The sequence below is a fragment of the Geotrypetes seraphini genome, chromosome 10 (genome assembly GCF_902459505.1).
Source record: "Geotrypetes seraphini chromosome 10, aGeoSer1.1, whole genome shotgun sequence".
Taxonomy (NCBI): domain Eukaryota; kingdom Metazoa; phylum Chordata; class Amphibia; order Gymnophiona; family Dermophiidae; genus Geotrypetes; species Geotrypetes seraphini.
In genome coordinates, this window is record NC_047093.1 from 33,005,810 (window position 1) to 33,029,333 (window position 23,524).

At 47.4% G+C, this 23,524-nt stretch overlaps 1 protein-coding gene across 1 annotated transcript in view; it reads right to left on the reverse strand.

The window, feature by feature from the left end:
• Positions 1–19,376: 19,376 nt before the first annotated feature.
• The window catches only part of JMJD6 (jumonji domain containing 6, arginine demethylase and lysine hydroxylase), a 42,217-nt gene continuing 38,069 nt past the window's right edge, over positions 19,377–23,524 (reverse strand). The window contains exons 6-7 of the mRNA XM_033961103.1: positions 21,726–21,853; positions 19,377–20,514 (exon numbers count right to left, since the gene is read on the reverse strand). Of these exons, the coding sequence (XP_033816994.1) occupies positions 20,433–20,514; positions 21,726–21,853 (210 nt within the window). The 3' untranslated portion in view covers positions 19,377–20,432. The remainder of the gene's footprint in view (positions 20,515–21,725; positions 21,854–23,524) is intronic.

The following is a 23,524-nucleotide window of genomic DNA, read 5'->3' on the forward strand; positions in this document are numbered from 1 at the left end:
TGTTTTTACATATTGATACTAGTCTCATGGGGACAATGTTTGTCTGTCTCCACAGGCTCTGCCCCTGTCCTGTAGGCTCTACCCCCATCTCATTCGGTAAGTATAGAGCTTAGGCCCACTCAGAGGTGATTGTAGATTACTGCTCAGCCAAAGGCACTGTATGCAGTGGCATGGTAAATTCTTCTGTTTTTTTTCACAGGGAGCGAGCCACCTCAAGGCTGCCCTCTGATATAATGACACAATATGTTGGGACATAGCAATTTATTTAAATTGGTTTGGGGACCATTGACATCTTTTATTTATTCATTATAGCTGTCTTTTGTCTTTAATTTTTGTTTATTTCTATCCACATCCAGGGAAGGGTGGGGGGGGGAGGGGAGGGATACTTTTATCTTTAACTTTAGCCCTTTGAATACATACATCCAGGTGGGTGGAAAGAGGGTGGGATTACATTATTACTTTAAATAGGGAAAGGTTATTGAAATAATTTATGTTTTGGTTGACTAGTTATTGGATAGGTGGGTTTAAATGCTCATGTATGTCTGTAAGATGAATGTGCTTTTTTGATTATGTGTTTATATACTTTGTATTGCACTGTTGATATATGGAAAATCAATAAAGATTAAAAAAAAAAAAAGAGTACAATACCGCTTCTGGAAGGAACTTACTTGATTAGGATAAAACTGTGTGACTGAAGGGTAATGAACAATGGCTAGAAGTTTACTAACTCATGTATAGAGGTGATAGTAATGAGGAAGATCATTTTCTAAGTGAGATTTTTGAGGGAAGTGCTACATTACAACTTGAAGGGGCACTAGAGCACCACATTTCAGGGTATGGTAATAATAATAACAGTTTATATACCGCAGGACCGTGAAGTTCTATGCGGTTTACAATGATTAAAATGTATTACAGACCGAGTGGAATAAACAAAGTTCAGAGTTAGTGAATAACAGTTCTAAAGATCATTTGTTGAGGACTAAGCTTGTATACAGGAACAGATGTGTTTTTAGGTCGCACTAGTGAGGGTAATGGTACAGGTGGCATTTAGAAACAGCTTGAGGTGCTACTGGTGAATGGTACTACTGTGTTTCCCTGAAAATAAGACAGTGTCATATTAATTTTGGGCCCAAAACACACTCTCGGTCTTATTTTTTTCATGTACAATGATCATCTCTCTCTTCTTCTCCTCCACCCCAAATCTTCCTCTTTCCTTTCTCTCCCCAACATGTTCAGCATCTTTCCTCCCCTCACCCATCCCCTTGTGCCATCCCTCTGCAGCATCTTTCTATCCCTCCCTCCACTCGTGCAGAACCCGTGCCCAGCTTCTATCCCTCCCTTCTGTGCAGAACCCTTGAGCAGCCCCCCCGCACAACTGAACCCCCACTGACCCTCCCATCTTTCCATCCGAACCCCACCAACCTACATATCTCCCGCTAGAGTAGCATTAGCAGCACTCTAAACAGGCTGTTTGGCGGCCTCCTCCTGCCAGGGCCTTCCGTGTGCCACGTTGCTGATGATATCATCAGTGATGCAGCAGAGAGAATGCCCAGGCTGGATAATGCTGCAAAACAGCCTGTTTAGAGCGCTACAGCTGCTGCTCTTTGGAGGGAGGTATGTAGGTCTCGTGGTTGGAGGGGTTTGGATGGAAGAGAGGGGAGGTTAAACAGGGGTTCAGCTGTGTGGCAGAGGCAGGGGGGTGCTGGGGAAATGCTGCTGCCGGCGAATCCAGGTACTAGGGCTTATTTTAAGACCTACTCCGAAAATCATACTAGGGGCTTATTTTTGGAGCAGGTCTTATTTTCAGGGAAACAAGGTATCCCGTGTGTCCCAGGATTTGCATATCTTAAGTTGAAGAGAGCTTTCTAGAACTGAGCGCATTTGTAAATTCTCGCTCCTGTCATCTAGAAGAGTTTAATTTTGCAGCAGAGGAATGTATTATCTGGCTTGGAACCAGGTGTGACTTTCCTTGTTTATGATGAAACCTATGCTTTTAGCTTGCATACTAGTGTCCTCTTTTGAATAGTGCTGTTCACAAGTATGGGTGGATATTTCATGAAAGGTGAGGAAATGTCTTTAATGAAAGAACACATATCCTTGACTTTCTCAGGGAACAGGTTTTCCTCTAAACAAAGTATCTGCACAAGTGTAGAGATTGCCCTATAATCCAAAGGCTCCGAGACAGGTTGTTCTATGCACTCTAATAGCAATTGCCCAGATTCTTTGTTAAAATTCAAGCCTACTGAGACATGCTAGATGAGCTGCTGGAGCGCAGTCCTATGAAAAATATGGACCATGGAGATATACAGACTACAGAAGTTTCCTCTCTTAGGGGCAAGACCTTCATCTGGGTTTCTTCCTCATCAACTCCTGCAGTTCCTGAGGATCTTCATCCAAAATCTATTCTTCTTACTGGAGTGACCCTCAACAAGGAAGTCCTCTTCCCAGTCTATCCTTGCTCAATTTGATGTGCTGGGGTTCCCTAGAACAGGGGTCTCAAAGTCTCTCCTTGAGGGCCGCAATCCAGTCGGGTTTTCAGGATTTCCCCAATGAATATGCATGAGATCTATGTGCATGCACTGCTTTTAATGCATAGTCATTGGGGAAATCCTGAAAACCTGACTGGATTGCAGCCCTCAAGGAGAGACTTTGAAATCCCTGCCCTGGGAGGACTCTTGCATTACAGCTAGCTATCTAACCTCCAGCCTATTTAAGGCAAAAAGAGATTAAGTTCTTACTTTGATAATATATTTTCCAGTAGATAGATAACCCTATGGGTCAACATACCATCTTATCTGTGACATCTTCTGCAATATGCCCATGAGCAATCACAGCTTTTCAACTCCTCCCCCTTCTCCACAGTCGCTGCTGCCCCCTTCATTCTGTACTAAAGCTGGCAACAGCCCTACAGAAGACAGGAGAAGGGATATGGGGGAGTTCCTCAAAAACAGACATCCAAGCTACTCATATGAAGTTAAATCAATGAGGAAACAAAAATGTAGTTAACACATTAACAAGCCTCTGAGAGGAACAATGAATTCAATAAAATAAAAGTCAAGCAAGAAATATAGACAGCCTTAACATTTATGAAGCTCAATCATTCCTCCCTTGTAATCCTATAAACAGTTTCTTCCTAATCTTAGCTATGGAGCTGGCCAGTAAGATAGCAGGCACATCGGCTAAACTACTGGGCAGGGGGGTTCTGCATACTATCCCTATATACTGGAAAAGATATTATCAAGGTAAGAACCTAATCTCTTTCCAGTGCACTAAGAATGGTATGCTGAACCATAGGGACATACCTAAGCAGGGATAGATGAGCCTGCTCATACTATTGAGGACCCAAAAGCGGCATCCTCCTGTGCTGCAATGTCTACCCTATAGCACTGGGTGAAGGTATGAAGGGCGGACCAGGTTGCTGATTTACAAATCTCCTTGGGTGGAATTGCCCGAGCTTCTGCCCAAGAGGAGGCCACTTCTCTTGTCAAATGTGCCTTCAACAAGACAGGCAGCTGTTTACCACAACCAATGTATGCAGAGGATATTGCTCTACAAATCCATCTAGAGATGGTGGCCTTGAAAGCAGGTCTACCTCATCTTGCCCGATTGGTTAACATAAAAAAAAGATGATCCGAGAGATGAAACTCAGTCACCTCAAGGTAACGCAAGAGAACATAACAAATTTATTTATATCCTGCAATAACCTTGCAATTCTATGCAGTTGACATTAGAAAACTGTACATTAATAATGAATTGTTGAAATCTTTTTATTGATAATGTATTACTAAATAATAATCCTTCACCTTTTACAAAACCGTAGCATGTTTTTTAGCGCCAGCTGCGATAGTAACAGGTCTGACACTCATAGAATTCCTATGAGTGTCGGCGCTATTACTGTTGCGGCTGGCGCTAAAAAATGCGCTGTTTTGTAAAAAAAAAAAAAAGGGGGAAGTCTTTAATAAATGCCTAAAATAAAGAGAAGATGTAGAATTTATCAACAGGGAACACAATTCAGACTCCCATTTAGCTACCTGAAAGGAAAGCGTTTGTCCTAAATATCTCTTATGGGTGCATCCTCTCAAAGGAAATACAAAGAAATCAGTATTACGTAAATATCGAACTGAACTATTAAATTTGAAATGATCCATATGATGACTTGGAAGCAAACAAAAAAGCATCTTATAACAAAAGCAGTCTAATTTAAAAATAATCCTTGCCTCCACAGGCAGTCAATGTAATTAATGAAAATAAGAAGTCACATGATCTGTCTTATGCAAATTAAAAATCAAACGAACCGCAGTATTTTGAATCATTCAGAGTCTGTGCAAGTGTTTATGATAACTACAGTAATCTAGTACAGACTGCACTAAAATCTGAAACACATAATCCTCAAAATATAATCTAATAGAATGTAGTTTCTAGAGCAGGGGTAGGGAACTCTGGTCCTCGAGAGCCATATTCCAGTTGGGATTTCAGGATTTCCCCAATGAATATGCATTGAAAGGAGTGCATGCAAATAGATCTCATGCATATTCATTGGGGAAATCCTGAAAACCCAACTGGAATATGGCTCTCGAGGACCAGAGTTCCCTACCCCTGTTCTAGAGCATAAAATGAGAAATTAGGTTCTTACCTGCTAATTTACTTTCTTTTAGCTTCTCCAGACCAGTAGAGGTTAATCTTTACAAATGGGTATATATCCAATCATGACCAGCAGGTGAAGACTGAAAACAAAACTGTGGGACAGTATAGCACAGTTACTTACCGTAACAGGTGTTATCCAGGGACAGCAGGCAGATATTCTTGACTGATGGGTGACGGCACCGACGGAGCCCCGGTACGGACACTTTTAGAGTGATTGCACTCTAAGAACTTGGAAAGTTCTAGAGACCGCACCGCGCATGCGCGAGTGCCTTCCCGCCCGACCCCGACGCGCGGTCCCTCAGTTAAGATAAGCCAGCTAAGAAGCCAACCCGGGGAGGTGGGTGGGACGCAAGAATATCTGCCTGCTGTCCCTGGATAACACCTGTTACGGTAAGTAACTGTGCTTTATCCCAGGACAAGCAGGCAGCATATTCTTGACTGATGGGTGACCTCCAAGCTAACAAAAAGAGGGATGGAGGGAAGGTTGGCCATTAGGAAAACAAATTTTGTAAAACAGATTGGCCGAAATGTCCATCCCGTCTGGAGAAAACATCCAGACAATAATGAGATGTAAAAGTATGGACTGAGGACCACGTAGCAGCTTTGCAGATTTCCTCAATGGGCGTGGAACGGAGGAAAGCTACAGATGCTGCCATAGCTCTAATTCTATGTGCCGTGACAGAACCTTCCAGTGTCAGTCCGAACTGAGCATAGCAGAATGAAATGCACGCAGCAAGCCAATTAGATAGTGTGCGCTTAGAAACAGGACGTCCCAATTTATTCGGGTCAAAGGACAGAAAAAGTTGGGGAGATGATCTGTGGGGCTTAGTACGGTCTAAATAGTAAGCTAAGGCCCGCTTACAGTCCAAAGTATGAAGAGCCTGTTCCCCGGAATGAGAGTGAGGTTTAGGGAAAAAAACAGGTAGTACAATAGATTGGTTGAGATGGAACTCAGAAACAACCTTAGGGAGAAACTTTGGATGTGTACGTAGAACCACCTTGTCGTGATGAAAGACAGTGAAAGGTGGATCAGAAACTAGTGCATGTAGCTCACTGACCCTCCTGGCAGAGGTGAGAGCAATAAGAAAAAGTACCTTCCAAGTGAGAAACTTGAAAGAGGCAGTAGCCAAGGGTTCAAATGGAGGCTTCATCAAGGCGGAGAGAACCACGTTCAGATCCCAGATCACCGGAGGTGCTTTGAGAGGTGGTTTCAGATTGAAAAGACCTCGCATGAATCTGGAGACCAGGGGATGAGCTGAAAGGAGTCTCCCCTGGACTGGCTCATGAAAAGCCGTAATGGCACTGAGATGAACTCTGATGGAAGTAGACTTGAGACCAGAAGTAGACAGAGAAAGCAAATAATCCAATAGAGGTTCCACAGCAAGAGACCTGGGGTCATGATGATGTAGGAGACACCAAGAAGAAAACCTCGTCCACTTTTGATGGTAACATTGTAGAGTGGCTGGTTTCCTGGAGGCGTCCAGGATGGAGCGAACAGGCTGAGATAACAAAGAATCAGTTGAAGTCAGCCCGAGAGATACCAAGCTGTCAGGTGCAGAGATTGCAGGTTGGGATGGAGGAGGGTTTCCTGATCTTGTGTAAGCAGAGATGGAAACAGTGGAAGTAGAAATGGATCCCTGGAACTGAGTTGAAGTAGAAGGGAGAACCAATGCTGTCTGGGCCACCGTGGTGCAATCAGGATCATGGTGGCTCGTTCCCTCTTTAGTTTGAACAAGGTCCGAAGCATGAGAGGCAGAGGAGGGAAAGCATAAAGGAACAGATTGGACCAATCCAGAAGAAATGCATCCGCTGCCAGACGGTGAGGAGAGTAAAGTCTGGAGCAGAATTGGGGCAACTGATGATTGTGAGGAGCTGCAAAAAGGTCCACCTGAGGAGTGCCCCATTGTGCAAAGATGGACTGTAGAGTCGATGGGTCGAGAGTCCATTCGTGGGGTTGGAGAACTCTGCTGAGCTTGTCCGCTAGGTAGTTCTGTTCTCCCTGAATATAAATTGCTTTCAGGAATAAGCGGCGCGAGGATGCCCAAGCCCAGATTCTCTGGGCTTCCTGGCATAAGAGGCGAGAGCCCGTTCCCCCTTGCTTGTTGATGTAGTACATAGCCACCTGGTTGTCTGTGCAAATTAGAAGAACTTGAGGAAATAGAAGGTGTTGGAAGGCCTTGAGGGCATAGAACATTGCCCTGAGTTCCAGGAAATTGATGTGATGCTTCTTTTCCTGAGGAGTCCAAAGGCCCTGAGTTTGGAACTCGTTCAGATGGGCTCCCCATGCATAAGGGGAGGCGTCGGTGGTGATGACCAGATGATGAGGAGGCAGATGGAATAGAAGGCCCCTGGAGAGATTTGAGGATATCAACCACCATTGCAGAGACTGACGAAGAGACGATGTCACAGATATGTGTCGTGAGCAAGAGTCTGTCGCTTGAGACCACTGGAGAGCCAGGGTCCATTGAGGAGTGCGCAGGTGAAGCCGTGCCAGGGGTGTGACATGAACTGTGGAGGCCATGTGACCCAAGAGAATCATCATCTGCTTTGCAGAAATGGAGTGCTGGGACAGCACCTGCTGACAGAGCGATTGGAGGTTGTGAAGACGGTTGTCCGGCAAGAAGGCTCTCATCTGGACCGTGTCCAGTACCGCTCCAATAAATTGAAGTCTCCGCGTAGGAAGAAGGTGAGACTTGGGTATATTGATTTCGAACCCCAGGAGTTGTAGAAAAAAGATGGTCTGGTTGGTGGCCAGAAGAACAGTCTGAGATGAAATGGCCTTGATTAACCAATCGTCCAGGTAGGGAAAAACCTGAAGGTGGTGGGAGCGTAGAAATGCTGCCACCACTACCAGACATTTTGTGAACACTCTTGGAGAGGAGGCAAGACCGAAGGGGAGCACTCTGTATTGGTAATGACAGTGATTTATCATGAAGCGAAGGTACTGTCTGGAGGCCGGATGAATTGGAATGTGAGTGTAGGCCTCTTTGAGATCGAGAGAGCATAGCCAGTCGTTGTGATCGAGGAGAGGATAAAGCGTAGCTAGAGATAGCATCTTGAATTTTTCTTTGACCAAACATTTGTTGAGATCTCGCAGATCTAGAATTGGTCTGAGGTCTCCTGTTTTCTTGGGGACTAGAAAATACCGGGAGTAGAATCCTTGCCCTCTTTGGTCCAGAGGAACTTCCTCTATGGCGTTTAGAAGTAGGAGGGACTGAACCTCCTGACAAAGGAGGGCAGATTGAGGAGTGTGCAAAGCAGACTCTTTTGGTAGACTTTGGCCCGGAAGGGTGTGAAAGTTGAGAGAGTAGCCGTGGCGGATGATGTTGAGGACCCACTGGTCCGAAGTGATAACTTCCCACCGGCTGAGAAAGAAAGACAGTCGTCCTCCTATCGGTTGAGGGAGGAGAGGAGATGGTTGAACGCTGGCTATGCCCTCTAGGATCAAGTCAAAAGGGCTGAGTCGATTTTTGTGGAGGAGGCTGCTTAGCTGGTTGTTGCTGCTGAGGTCTAGGTGTTTGCCGCTGCTGTTGACGCTGCCTCCTAGGTTGCTGAGTGGAAGGCTGCAAGGGGCGAGCCACAAAACGCCGCTGATAGGCCGTTTGCTGTCTGAATGGCCGTGAAGGTGGAGGTTTCTTCTTGGTCTTAAGAAGGGTATCCCAGCGGGTTTCATGAGCCGAGAGCTTCTGGGTCGTTGAGTCCATAGAATCTCCGAACAGCTCATCCCCTAAACATGGGGCATTAGCCAACCGGTCTTGATGATTAACATCAAGCTCAGAGACTCTGAGCCAAGCCAAACGGCGCATGGCCACAGAAATGGCTGTTGCTCTAGAGGTAAGCTCAAAAGTGTCATATATAGACCTTACCATGAATTTCCTAAGCTGGAAAAGAGCTGAAGAGCACTGATGGAAAGCCTCACGATTCCCCACAGGAAGGTACTGCTCGAAGGAAGCCATGGTGGTAAGGAGATGCTTTAAATAAAATGAAAAATGAAAAGCATAGTTACCAGAACGATTAGCAAGCATCGCATTCTGGTAAAGTCGCTTACCAAATTTGTCCATGGCTTTACCCTCTCTGCCAGGAGGGACAGAGGCATAGACACTAGCTCCTAAGGACTTCTTGAGGGTGGATTCTACAAGAAGAGACTCATGAGAGAGTTGTGGTTTATCAAAACCAGGGATAGGGATTACTTTATAAAGGGAATCCAATTTGCGAGGGGCTCCCGGGATGGTAAGAGGAGTCTCCAGATTCTTGTAAAAGGTCTCCCTCAGGATGTCATGTAAAGGGAGTTTCAAGAATTCCTTTGGAGGCTGGTCAAAATCAAGAGCGTCCAAAAAAGCTTTGGACTTTTTAGACTCAGCCTCCAAGGGAATGGAAAGAGATTCACACATATCTCTTAAAAAAGAAGAGAAAGAGGTGGAATCAGGTTTGGAGGAAATATCCTGCAGAACAGGCTCGTCCTCCTCTGATGAACACTCCCCTTCTGACTGAAGAGGTTCTTCAGAGTCGCCCCACAGATCAGGGTCTCGAACATGGGGACCACGGTCCCGAGACTCAGGGGTGGATGGTTCTCGGTGTCGGGACTTCTGTACCGACTTACCCGACCTCACCGACGCGGTACCGGGCGATGTTATCGGTCGCACCGGAGCCGATGTCTGTACCGATTGGTGATGAGACCTAGGCTCCGGTGCGAGGACAGGCATCGATGCCGATGAGGTCAAGTGTACCGGTACCGAAGGAGTGGATGGTGACAATACTGGCTGTTCCACGATCGGTACCGGTTGCTCAGTGGGGACCGATACCGGAGGGCTCGGTGTCAGGAGAGCTGGAAGGAGTTGTTTGAGCTGTTCCTTCAGCTGTACCTGCAAGATGGCCGCAATGCGATCATCAAGGGAGGGCACCAGTACCGCTTTTTTCTTCTGCGGTACCTGCGGTGCCGCTCGACGCCCCGGAGATGAGGAGCCCGATGTCGAGGGACTCACCTCAATAGGGGCGGAGCGCTTCCGCTGGCGCCTCACGGTCGGCAGGATTGGACTCTCTGCAATGGAGACCGGAGGACGTTCCAGCGGGGAAGGCTTCTTAGCCGGCTTACCTGCATGCTGCGACGCCGACGCGGTATCGCGTGGCGTCGATGAGGTGGGTGCCGACGAAACAGGTACCGAGACCGGCGCCGAAGACGCGGGGTCGGACATGTCGGTGCCGAAAAGCAGTCTCTGCTGTATCTCTCGATTTTTGAGAGTCCGCTTTTTCAAAGTGGCACAGCGGGTGCAGGTAGAGGCCTGATGTTCCGGACCCAGACACTGAAGGCACCAGTTGTGCGGGTCTGTAAGGGAAATAGGCCGTGCACACCGCTGGCACTTCTTGAACCCGGGCTGGGGGGGCATGAACGTAAAAACGGCTTCTGCCAAATCGAAGGCCGAGGCCTCGATGATGGCAGTAGGCCCCGCCGGGTCAAATCAAGAAACTTGACTAAAACAAGAGAAATTTTTTTTTTTTAAAGAAAAGAAAAACGGAAGGGCAAAAAGAACCCGAAAAAGTTTACGCGAGCGGGAAGGCGAATGAAAAAATATTTCAACAGCCGTTGAAAATGCGACTTCTTAGCTCCGCGGAAACTAAGAAACTGAGGGACCGCGCGTCGGGGTCGGGCGGGAAGGCACTCGCGCATGCGCGGTGCGGTCTCTAGAACTTTCCAAGTTCTTAGAGTGCAATCACTCTAAAAGTGTCCGTACCGGGGCTCCGTCGGTGCCGTCACCCATCAGTCAAGAATATGCTGCCTGCTTGTCCTGGGATAAATAATATACTCCCTTCTCTATTTACCTCAGTCTGCAGAATAGCCAAGCAGAACCAAGAACTGGAAAACAGAAAGAAAAACAATACTCCGAACAGGAGTAACAATTAACATATCCAAGTGCTGTTGGAAAATGCAGAGGAGAAATACCCGAAGGAAAATGTCCCCACAGCTCGCCAGCTAAGCCAGCCGAGCCACAGCCGCTGTTCTTCAATTCTCCCCGGCCCTAGAAAAATACTAGAACCCGCAGCAAAAAACAAAAACTGCCCGCGAAACAGCCCCAACAACAACAACAGACAGGGTGGGGACCTCTACTGGTCTGGAGAAGCTAAAAGAAAGTAAATTAGCAGGTAAGAACCTAATTTCTCCTTCTTTAGCACTCTCCAGACCAGTAGAGGTTAATCTTTACAAATGGGACGTACCAAAGCAGTCCCTCTCACGGGCGGGACCCCCGAAGGGCCGATACCAGCACACGCTCACCGAACACCGCGTCCCGACGCGCCTGAACATCTACCCGATAATGTCTAACAAAGGAATGCAAGGAGGACCAAACCGCCGCCTTACAAATATCCACTGGAGGCACGAGCGACGACTCAGCCCAAGAAGCTGCCTGACCCCGAGTGGAATGAGCCTTGAGAAACTCCGGAACAGGCTTCTCTCTGAGAAGATAAGCGGAAGCAATCGTCTCCTTGATCCAGCGCGCAATAGTAACCTTAGAAGCGCCAGCCCCCCGACGAGGACCTGCCAGAAGGACAAAGAGATGATCGGATTTCCGGAATTCCCGGGTCCGCTGTACATAAGATCGGAGGACCCGACCGACATCCAACTTGCGCAGCTGCCGTTGCTCAGAAGAGCCCTCCCGACTACCCAAGACCGGGAGGACCACCGATTGATTGACATGAAAAGGAGAAACTACTTTCGGCAGAAAGGAAGGAACAGGCCGCAAGACAACCCGCTCCCTAGAAAATTCCAAGAAGGGAGCCCTACAAGAGAAAGCCTGTAGCTCAGAAACACGCCTAGCGGAAGTAATGGCCACCAAAAAGACCGCCTTCAGAGTAAGGTCCTTCAAAGAACAGCCATCCAACGGCTCGAAAGGCGGGCGCACCAAAACAGAGAGAACCAGATTGAGATCCCAAGAGGGAACAGAGGGCCGTAGGGGAGGCCTGAGCAACTTGGCCGCCCGCAAAAAGTGTATAACATCAGGAATGGCCGACAAACGCTGACCTGTCACCAACCCTCAAAAAGCCGACAGGGCCGCAAGTTGAACCCGGAGAGAAGACCAAGCCAGGCCTCTATCCAGGCCATCCTGCAAGAACTCTAGAATGTTAGGCAGGGAAGCGCGAAAAGAGACCACTCCCCGCGCCCGGCACCACCCCTCAAAGAGACGCCAAACCCGCACATAAGCCCGAGAGGTAGAAAGCCTCCGGGACTCCAAGAGTGTAGAGATCACCTTATCTGAATATCCCTTCTTACTAAGGCGACCCCTTTCAAGAGCCAAGCAGTAAGACAGAAGGGAGACGGGTCGAACATGGGAATGGGACCCTGCGTCAGAAGATCGTCCAAGAGAGGCAGAGGAAGAGGATCCGCCACCAGATGTCTCACCAGATCCACATACCACGGACGTCGAGGCCAATCCGGAGCCATCAGAACCACCAGACCCGGATGGTGAATAATGCGAAGAAGTACTCTGCCCACTAATGGCCAAGGAGGGAACACATACAACAGCCCCTCCGTTGGCCACGGTTGGACCAGAGCATCCAGACCCTCGGCCAGACCATCCCTGCGACGACTGAAGAAGCGGGGAACTTTGGCGTTGCCACTCGTGGCCATCAGGTCCATCAGGGGCTGCCCCCAAGCCTGCACTATCAACTGAAACGCCACGGCACCGAGACACCACTCTCCTGGATCCAGGAAGTGACGACTGAGGAAGTCTGCCTGAACATTTTCTACCCCGGCTATGTGAGAGGCCGAGAGGTCCAGAAGATGGGACTCCGCCCAAACCATGAGCCGAGCCGCCTCCTGTGCCACCTGAGTGCTCTTGGTGCCCCCCTGACGATTGACATAAGCCACCGCCGTGGCATTGTCCGACAGGACTCTGACCGACTTGCCCAACAAAAGGGAGTGGAAAGCTAACAGCGCCAGACGGACCGCTCTGGTCTCCAATACGTTGATCGACCAGGAGGCCTCCTCCGTGGACCAGGTGCCCTGAGCTGAGTGACCCAAACACTGAGCCCCCCAACCGAGGAGACTCGCATCCGTAAGGAGCACCGTCCACTGCGGGAGATCCAGACCCACCCCCTGGACCAGGTGAGGGGTCTGGAGCCACCAGCGCAGACTGCAGCGCGCCATGCCTCGCAGGGGAACAGGAACATCCAAACCGTGCCTCTGGGGAGACCACCTCCGGAGCAGAGCATACTGAAGAGGACGCATGTGGGCCTGCGCCCACCTCACCACGTCCAGGGACGCCGCCATCGACCCCAAGACTTAGAGGAAATCTTGTGCCCGAGGACACCGCGACGCCAAAAGCAGGCGAATCTGAGATTGCAATTTGCTCACCCTGGCCTCCGGAAGGAAGACCTTCCCCAAGGAGGTGTCGAACAGAACCCCAAGGTACTCCAGACGCTGAGCCGGGACCAACCGACTCTTGGAAAGGTTGACCACCCAGCCCAGCGACCGGAGAAACTCCACCATCCGAACCGTAACCCGGGAGCTCTCTTGCAACGACTTTGCCCGAATCAACCAGTCGTCCAGGTAGGGGTGTACCAGAATGCCCTCCGACCGCAAGGCTGCCGTGACGACCACCATCACCTTGGTGAACGTCTGGGGAGCCGTGGCCAGACCAAAGGGAAGCGCACAGAACTGGTAGTGCCGACCCAAGATCGCAAAGCGAAGGAAGCGCTGATGAGGCCCGAATGGGAACATGCAAGTAGGCCTCCGTCAGATCTAGAGAAGTGAGAAACTCCCCCGGCTGAACCGCCAGAATGACCGACCGCAGAGTTTCCATGCGGAAAGAGGGAATCTTGAGAGCCCTGTTGACCCCTTTCAAATCCAGGATGGGCCGAAAGGTCCCCTCCTTCTTGGGCACCACAAAGTAAATGGAGTACCTGCCGGTGCCCCACTCCGGAGGGGGCACTGGAACAACTGCCTTGAGGTCTAGCAAGCGCTGAAGGGTCTGGCGAAAAGCCTGCGTCTTCCAAGGAGTCTGACATGGAGAGGCGAGGAAAAGGTCCGGCAGAGAGCGGTCGAACTCCAGGGCATAACCGTCCCGCACCACCTCCAGGACCCACTGATCGGACGTGATCTCGGCCCATTTGGGGAAAAATTTGCGCAGCCGGGCCCCCACCGGAACCAAAGGGGGCGCCGGCAAGGAGTCATTGTGCAGGACGGGAAGCAGGACAACCGGTGGAGGGATTCCCTGCCCCCCGAAAGGGCTGCAAGCGCTGGAAGAACTGACCCCGGGAAAACCCCGGAGCCTGGAAAGAAGCAGCCCCACGCCCAGGGCGATACTTGCGAAACTCCCGCAAACGCCCCCGGGCAGCGCCACCCCGAGACGCAGGGCGGGCACGGTCCTCAGGCAGATGGGGCACCTTTGAGTCCGTCAGAGTCTGAATCAACTTATCCAATTCCTCCCCAAACAAAAAAGACCCCCGAAAGGGAAATTTAGTGAGCTTAGCTTTGGACGCAGCATCCGCCGCCCAAGCACGCAGCCACAAAATACGCCGCGCGGCCACGCCAAAGGCCATAGACTTAGCCGAGATCCGCACCAAGTCATAAAGAGCATCTGAGAGGAACGAGGCAGCCATCTCAATCTTCGCTACCTCCTGATCCACCAGAGACCAGTCATCAGACTCCCGATCCAGGACACGCTCAGCCCACCGAAACACAGCGCGAGCGACCAGCCCCCCACAAATAGCCGCCTGGACCCCAAAGGCGGAGACCTGAAAATTTTGCTTAAGAATGTTCTCCAACTTGCGCTCCTCAGAGTCCCGCAAGGCAGAACCGCCCTCAACAGGCACGGAATGCCGCTTAGAAATCGCCGAGACCACCGCGTCAACGATTGGCGATGCTAAAGTAGCCCGATCCCCCTCTGGGATGGGATACAAACGAGCCATGCTGCGCGCCAAACGAAACGGCGTCTCCGGCGTTTTCCACTGTTCCAGAATAATATCCCGAATATCCTGATGCATAGGAAAAGAGCGGGAAACGGAACGGATCCCCCGTAGCAGAGGGTCCCCCACACGCGGAGTCTCCGGCGGCGCATCCTCAAAACGCAACACCGAAGAAACCTGTTGAATCAGGTCCGGCAGCTCATCTCTATGAAAAAGGCGCACCACGGACGCCTCTTCGCCGGAGGACGGGAAACCCGACAACCTGCCACCAGCGGCCGTCCCCTCGAGAGGGTCCTGGAAATCCTCTGAAAGGTCCAGGTCCTCATCCAGACCGACACGCTCCTCCGACCATAAATCCTCGTCCCACGACACCCGCGGACGCTTGGACAAGGGAGGAGGAGGAGGGGACGCCACAACAGACGAGAGAGGGAAAGCCGCAGGGAGCGCAGAGGAAACCCCACTCCCCGAAACCCCCTGAGCGCATCCGGGACCCCCAGCCGCCTGAAAATAGGCTCTGCACAAGGAAAAAAAGAAATCAGGAGAAAACCCCCCCGAGGGTCCCAAGGGACTCCCTGCCACAGCAGGGGACCCAGCAGAAACCTGCCCCTGTTTTTCCAATACAGGGGGAAGGTCACCTGAGGTGGAAGACAAAATGGAGGGGCCAGACTGAGAAGATGGCGACTTTCCCGCCAAAAATGCTCCCTCCATAGCCTGTAGCGGCTGAGAAGCCTGAACAGTCCCAGCCGCTAAAACAGGCAAGTCGGCATCAGCTGTCAAAATATCAGCTGAGAGGGAATCCCCAACAACCCACCCGTCGGCGGCTCAGGGAATCCCTTCGTGGGCAGTTGGGGAAGACCGGGCTTCCCCACTGCTCCCAGCCGACTTGCGAGGCACCATCGGCGGGGAGCTCTGGGCGCCTGCAGCCGCTGCCGACGGAGCTCCTCCACCGCACCGGCCTGAACACCGCTTGCACAGGCCAGCCGCGAGTGCCTCGCGCCTGGAGCACAATGAGCACTTTTTCCCTTTAGAAGTGCTCATTGCTCTATACACGACCTAGCTATAAAAAAAAAAAAAAAAAAGTGCCGGTTAGATGAAAAAATATAGTAAAATACAGTTTTCTTAAAGGGAAACAACCCTCCAGACCAGCACTACCTCAGGATTTTTTTTTTTACAGAACAGGCTCTCGAAGCAATATGCCTTGCTTGATTTAGGGGGCAAGGCTTACTGCTGAAGCTCCTCTAAAAAAATGTGGGGAGGTGGAGGAAGTGGGGGGAGGGACCCCGCTCGAGACCCGCCGGGTTTGACACCCCCGAGGTCGGACGGACCCCCAAACAGGGCCTGCCCAAGCTCTGTCCGGCCAAAAACAGGGACTATAAACCCCCTAAACAAATTCCAACAGCCCTACCAAGGGAGATGGGTACAGATCACTCAACACCTGCTGGAGACTGAAAGAAGACTGAGGTAAATAGAGAAGGGAGTATATTATATACTGTCCCACAGTTTTGTTTTCAGTCTCCACCTGCTGGTCATGATTGGATATATACCCATTTGTAAAGATTAACCTCTACTGGTCTGGAGAGTGCTAAAGAAAATATTTTTACACATCACTATATCTATTTTCTCTCCCAAAGTTAAATTTCTATCCAATAATATATCCCAAATTTTTCTAGTGGGTTCTATGGCAAATAATTTCCCATTCAACATTAATATCTTCTTTCAGTTTTGTGGGTGGCAAAGAAACATTTAGTTCTCATGGCGTTTAACTTAAATTGTTCTTCTAGGACTGCCATTATTTGAGTGCTTTGATTCAAAGGCAAGGAAACAATTGGTATTAAAACTGTAATATCATCTGCATAAATGTATAACTTAATCCCCAATAATGAAAGCTTGTAGCCCAATGATGACATATAAATATTTAAAAAATAGCGAGGATAGGGGAGAACCTTGAGGTAACCCACAGGAATTCTTCCAAATATGGGACAAAACTGCATCAGATAACACCTGATAAGTTCTTGTGGACAAAAAGTCACTAAACCATTGATTAGATGTGACCATAAGCTCATGATCTACAAGATCAAAAGCACTGCTAAGATCAAATTTCAGTAAAGCTCCCTGGCCTCTAGTGAAAAGGGCATATGATTCAACAAATATATAGTTTCTGTACTGTGGAAAGGCCTGAATTCAGATTGAGAGCAATGTAAAAGATCAAATTGCTCTACATATTCCAATAGTTGAGTTTGAACTATACCCTCCATTAATTTAACATAAAGATGAATAAGCACTATTGGTTGGTAATTAGTGATAGTATCAAAAGGGCCTTCATAATCTTTTAAAATTGGTGTTATAATAATGTGGCCCTGTTCTACTGGATAGGCGCCAACTGATAACAGATTGAATCCATTTAAAAAGTTCACAACAGAACTGGAAAGAACTTTGAACAACGTAGGGGGGACAGTTATCCAAATAACAATAGGACTGGAGGTATTTTGCACACTTCTTAAACAGAAACCAGTCACAATTTTTTAATATATTTCAATTTAAATCCACATAACAAGAGTTATGCAACGGTTGGATCAAATTTTCAGTAACCTGGGATGTGCTCCCACTAAGTGCCCTTAAACCACTGTCTGCAGGGAAGCTCCAGTCTCAGAAATTCGGAGCAAAGGGTGTCGACACGACAACGCCTGCCATTCAGAAACCCTACGGACCAAAGTGAGGGTGACCAGAAAACCAGTCTTGAGTGTTAAATCCAGCAGAGAAGCATCCCTCAGAGGTTCAAAAGGAGCCCTGGCAAAGCCGGACAGCACATTAAGATCCTAGGCTGGGAACCGATTCTTAACGGGCAGCAGGACTCAAAGATCCTTCTGCAAAAACCAAGCAACATCTGGATACAATGCCAAAGAGAACCGACGAACCTGGGATCTAAAATTGGCCACCTGGATCCGCAGAGACGCCACCATGAGGCCTTTATCCGGACCAGCTTGGAGAAAAGCAAGGACCCGTGACACTGGAGCCGAATAAGAGTCCACCGGTTCCTGGTCACACTAGTGCTTGAAGGTCTTCTACTCCTTAGCATAAGCCAACACTGTGGACGACTTTGTAGACCTAAGAAGCGTAGCTAACACAAGCTCAGAATAGCCTTTATATTCTAAGGCTGTGCGCTCAAGAGCCAAACCGTAAGAGCAAAACAACCCAGATCCTCCATGGCTACCGGACCTGAGAGAGAAGGTTAGGAAAGACGTTCAGGCGCAGTCTACACTCCACTCACAGCTGCATCAGAACTGTGTACCAGTCTTCAAGGCCAATCGGGTGCCACCGGAATGACGTAGCCAGGGTGAGTTGCAATCCTCTGGAGGACCCAGCTGATCAGTGACCAAGGCGGAAAAACGTATCGAAAAACCTCCAGAGGCCACAGTTGCTCTAGAGCATTGAGTCTCTCGCTTCCGAGCCGGATCTGCGACTGAAGAATCGAGGCGTCTTCTTGTTTCGCGTCGCAGCCATGAGGTCGAGGTGGGGCTGCCCCTAGCACCTCACAATTGCCCAAAATGCCTGCTGTGCTAGGGTCCACTTGCCCGGATCCCTAGACTGACGGCTGAGGAAGTCTGTTTGAACGTTGGCCACTCCAGCCACATGTGCCACCGTCAGCGCCAGGAGATGACGTTCTGCCCAAAGGAAAAGAAGTCGAGCCTCCTGAACCAAGGGAGAGTTCTTCGTTCTTCCCAGACAAAGAACATAGGCCACTGCCATCTTTGATCGACCACATCTTTGGTGATGGAGTCCAACAGCCCTGAAAAGGACGACGACTGCAGTGAGCCTCTCCCAGCCACGAAGGCCGACATCCGTGGTTACTACATTCCAGGAGGCAATGCTTAATGGAATGCTCTGGCAGAGTTATTAAGGACAAAGCCACCATGTCATACATACTCTGGCCTCCAGAATCCATGGCAGCTCAGCTATGAGACATCTGGGTGGTGAACCCAGCGAGAGAGGAAGGCATTCTGATGAGGATGCATGTCCTTGAGGGATACACCTGCCAGCTGCAGACTTAAAATGTCTGCTTCTCTCCAAGCAAGCAGAGCAGTTTCTTGAAACCAGGATCACCGACACCAAGTCAAAAATCTGCCACCTTCATGCTCTCTTGCAGAAGAAAGAACTGACGGGGACAGCAGATTGTGGAGAGGGAGGAGGAGTTGAAAAGCTGTGATTGACATCTTCTACAATATGCTCACGAGCACAGATGGATAACCCTATGGTTCAGCATTTCTTGGTTCTAGAATTTCCTCTTTGTATTTAATTTTTGAATCACATTTTTGATCAATTTTATTTTCTCTTACATTTTTAAATAACCACTGCATAGCATCATTGTTTCAAATTGCTTACAAATCCATGCTTCACTTGAAAATATCTGTAGCCTGTCTTAAGCACATTTTCAAAGCTAAAAAGCCCAAGTTTTTTTGTTTAATGTTTCTAGTTAGTGTTGTTTACAGCCTATTCTTAAAATAATGGCCAGACCACTAAAGGTTTCTGACAGAAATGCCTTAAGAACAGGTGCACTAAGGGAGAAATTCAACACATGGCACTAACCACTAAGGCGTCTTTAGCGGTTAATATGTGCAAACGCAATTGTGCATGCTAACGTGCTTAGTGCCCTTTTGATGAATTCCACCCTAAGGTGTGCTAGTGCGTTAAGGTCCTAGTGCACCGTTGTAAAAGGAGCCCTAAGTGTGTAGTAGAAAAACTGACAGATTGGTTCCTGTGATAGAACAGGTCTTTTCTTGTAAAAATACTTCCTGAATAAGTGTGGAATTGAGCTTTTTATAAAAAAAAAATAAAAATTACAATTTATAGGTTTATTTAATTTAAAGTTAAAAAAGGAACACAAGCACTGCACAGATGCTGCCAAACAGAGAAACGGACAGCTGCATTTGAGCTAAAGCTTCAGTACAGATGGCTTTCTTCAAGATCTTCGTGTGTTTAAGGTCCTGATGCCATAATGCAATTTGTTGTTTTTTTTCATACAAAAAGGACATGCAAGGACCAGGCGTTGCCTCGATTTGTAATTGGTAAACACAAGAGTCCAGTCAGAAAAATTATGGACATTAGCATCCAAGGAAACCAGTAGGGTATACTGTAGCAAACATGCTCACTTCTACCTGCCATTAAATTGTACTGAAACCATGTGATAAAATACAGGATTTTCCGTTACATATTGAGAAGGGGCCTTCAGTGTCTTTAGTTTGGTCTTGACATGGCACATGCTTTTCTGCTCAGTTCTAGATCACAATCACTGGCTTATCCACTTCTTCTCTATGAGGATAAACACTTTCCAAACATTCCTTTTCTTCCCCCCCCAAAAAAATACACACACTTTGCACCACTGTCATGCATTTTTAGAAAATTTTAGACAAAATAAAAAAAAAGTTGTCATGCTAAAGCACTCAATAAAAATTGATTACATATTAATATTTAACCTTTCAGTGTGTGGAAACAAAAAGGCCACAAGGAATGAAATTATGTAGACAATCACAATTTATCTCTATTTTAAAATACCTGTTAGAAGATTGATTCTAGCATTTTTACAATATTCAGGAAGGTCCTGCTATTGTTCCACCTCATTCAGTTGTAATTGGCACTGTGCAACAGCAACTTGTAAACGTATGACAGTATGTCACATCCAAACACAGTATTCCATTACTGAACAGTTTGTTCAAAACCATTGTTGCAACACTCCTCTGCTATCCCATGAAAGGGATGCAATGGCTCCAGCAATCAAGACAGAATAGTGTCCCAAGTTCTTTAGACTAAGGGAAATTCCAAGTGTGTGCTAGAGAAGACACACTATTTGAAGCCAACATACATCGTGTGCAAAGTCTGTAAAGGTCACATTGCAATCATGGATGAGAACAGGATCCACCTCCAGGAAGGTCACTCGCTACTCTGTGATGAGCATTGCTGCTGTGAGAGTCCCTAAACCTGTCCAAGAAAAGAAGGAGGGGAGAAAAAAAAGACTCTTTATAGTTACTGATAGCAGCCTGACATTTTTGGCCAGTATAATCTGATTTTACTAACCTTTCCTATCTTCTCTATTTTCATGCTTCTATACTATCAAGTACTAAAAATATACCCACTTATAGGGCACTAGTAGATAGGGTAGAGAAGCTGCAGCTGATCTCAATTCTGAGTAGAATCCAAATCCTCCAGGTTCCCAATAGTTGCAGTTGTCTATGTCCTGGCATGTTTGAGTAAGTGGAAACAACGTTTCATGAAATGTTGGTTCCACTTACTCGGACATAGCAAGACCCGGACAACCGGAACGCTCAATGACACCAGCCTTGGAAGCCTAAGAACATATAACCTCCTGTGCCCCGTTTACTTATTTCTCTCCTGTGTGAATCTCTCATTCTTGAGTACCCAAATGCGACTTCCAGTCATTTTTTTAAATCAAGGTCTGTATTTCCTCTGCTCTAAAATGTAGTTCAAAATTTACTAATTTATAAGAAAACCCCCCCCCACTTAAATGAATGTGTATTTGGCTACAGAGCAATCAAATAAACATATAGAATTTAGGGGGTCTTTTACTAATTTAGGGGATCTTTTACTATGGCGCCCATTATATTCTATGGATGCATTAGCATTTAGTGCACGCTAATTTTTAGCGCACGCTAAATTGGCTAGCGCACCTTAGTAAACGACCCCCTTAGTTAATTACCAAAAATAAAGTCGTATGGAAATAAATTTTATTGTACTAAAGGAAGAGAGTTTAATGATTTTATTGATTTTTGGGGCCTAAACAAGATGGGGAATGGTATAGGCCAGGGTTAGGAAATTCCGGTCCTCGAGAGCTGGAGCCAGGTCAGGTTTTCAGGATATCCACAATGAATATGAATGAGATGGATTTGCATGCATTGCCTCCTTGAGATGCAAATCTATCTCATGCATATTTATTGTGGCTCTCCTGAAAACCTGACCTGGCTCCGGCTCTCGAGGATCAGAATTGCCTACCCCTGGTATAGGCAATAAGATTTGGAAATAGCATTTCTCCAAGAGGTCCTCTATATCCCGTCTCGTCTGCTTTCTACGTTTTCTGATCAGCCAGCCTAGCCAAACATCTTCTTGGATGCCATGGATTTGCCAGGCTTTTCTAGCTGTGATAAGGGTCATGATGTTCTAGACTACAGGGTCACCTGGAGGAACTGCGTTCTTTGCTCACGCAGTCATCCTGCGATGTAGCATCTCCATTCCCCACCATGCTACAAGTCCTCCTCTTTTTCCTCCGATGTATCATTCCATCTGTTTCAGAACCTGAGCCACCCTAGGAATGAAATAAACAAAAAAGTTTATAAGTGAAAACCATAAGCAAGGCTAAAAGGACATGACATTTAGGGCTCCTTTTACGAAGGTGCGTTAGGGCCTTAATGCGCGGAATAGTGCGTTCTAAATTGCCCCATGCGCTAGCTGCTACCGCCTCCTTCTGAGCAGGCGGTAGATTTTCGGCTAGTATGCATGCTAATCTGGTGCGTGCGCTAAAACCATTAGCGCACCTTCGTAAAAGGAGCCCTTAGTTTAAACAGGAATCATGCTGGCACTCCTTCCTCACCTCAACATACACACCAAGGCTCATGCCATATTTTTTTTCAAGTGTGAATGCTGTCAATTTATTCTATTATCAGTAAATACAGTGCATTCTCTGTTCTATTGACCTAGTGTCAACAGATACTAGAGGAATTATATCAACTCTCTCTCCATACACATGAATGCTACAGAAGAGGCATGTCAGATTACGGTAGAGGTGTTCAATGGCTGATCCACCTTATCCAAGTTGTGGCATGCCTGAGAATTTAGCAAATATTTTTTTAAATCTAATTATTAGTACACATGATTTTGAAAGCTAATTGATGGAAATGTCACTTTCAGAAGAGATTCACAGAAGGAAGGATGTGTATAAATCATTCGGTTCCTGGAACAGGAGCACTAGCTGTCCAGAAGCATTATTGCTCAATTTCTCTTTAATACTTCTAAATGGCTAGAAACAAAGACTAGTAATGAAAGGAAATTTTGAGTCTTGCCTGCTAATTTTCTTTGATCTGGAAGGATTCAAGTAATCTACCCATGTGAGTTTTTCCTCTGCTACCCAAAGACAGAGACTTATAATTATTTGTTTGATAACATTAACACACACTCAAAAGGACAAGCAGGCAAAGACAAATGAACAACAATGACTTAACTACAGAGGCAAATTAATCCAAGAGACTTGGGCACTAGACCCTCTCTAATCCCAAGACACCGACAGATCTTTAGTTCACCAGTGCTTCAGGATGCATCATGTGGAGGTGGTTTCTGGACTGGTCTGGAGGGACTCAACAAAAGGAAATTAGCAGGTTTAAGACCTGTTATCTTTCCTCCGCATCCCTTCATACCGGTCGACATGTGGAAAATACCCAAGCAGTACCTAATATGGGAACCTGGACATGTGTGCCTCCAATACGCTTGCTACAAAACTGCATCCTACAACAGCCTGAATATTTAATCTATAAATGCCATGCAAAAGGAATGTGAGAATGACAAGTGACACTCTACATATGTCTTCTAGTGGAAGTAAATCAGCCTCTGCCCAAGAATTTATGTTATTCTAGTCAAGCAAGCAAACAACTTTGATGATGCTGCATGACCTTGAAGAATGTACACCAAAGTGATAACTTCCTTAATTCAATAAGCCACAGAAGCTTTTAAATGCTGCCTCATTCTGGGTCCACTGAACAGATGCTCTATTTATAAAATTCCTTGGTTCAATGACCACTTTGCTGAAAATGGAACGCACCCAGCTCAAAACTCTGAAATTTTCAGCAGGCTGGTGGTTTATGCACATTTGGGGGCCCTTCTGGAACTCCTTTTCCCCCATAACAAGGAGTAGACTTTTGAACTTTGAGATGCTGTGCACGTCAAACAATGTATCTTCTATTTATGCTACTTCCTCTTCTCCTAT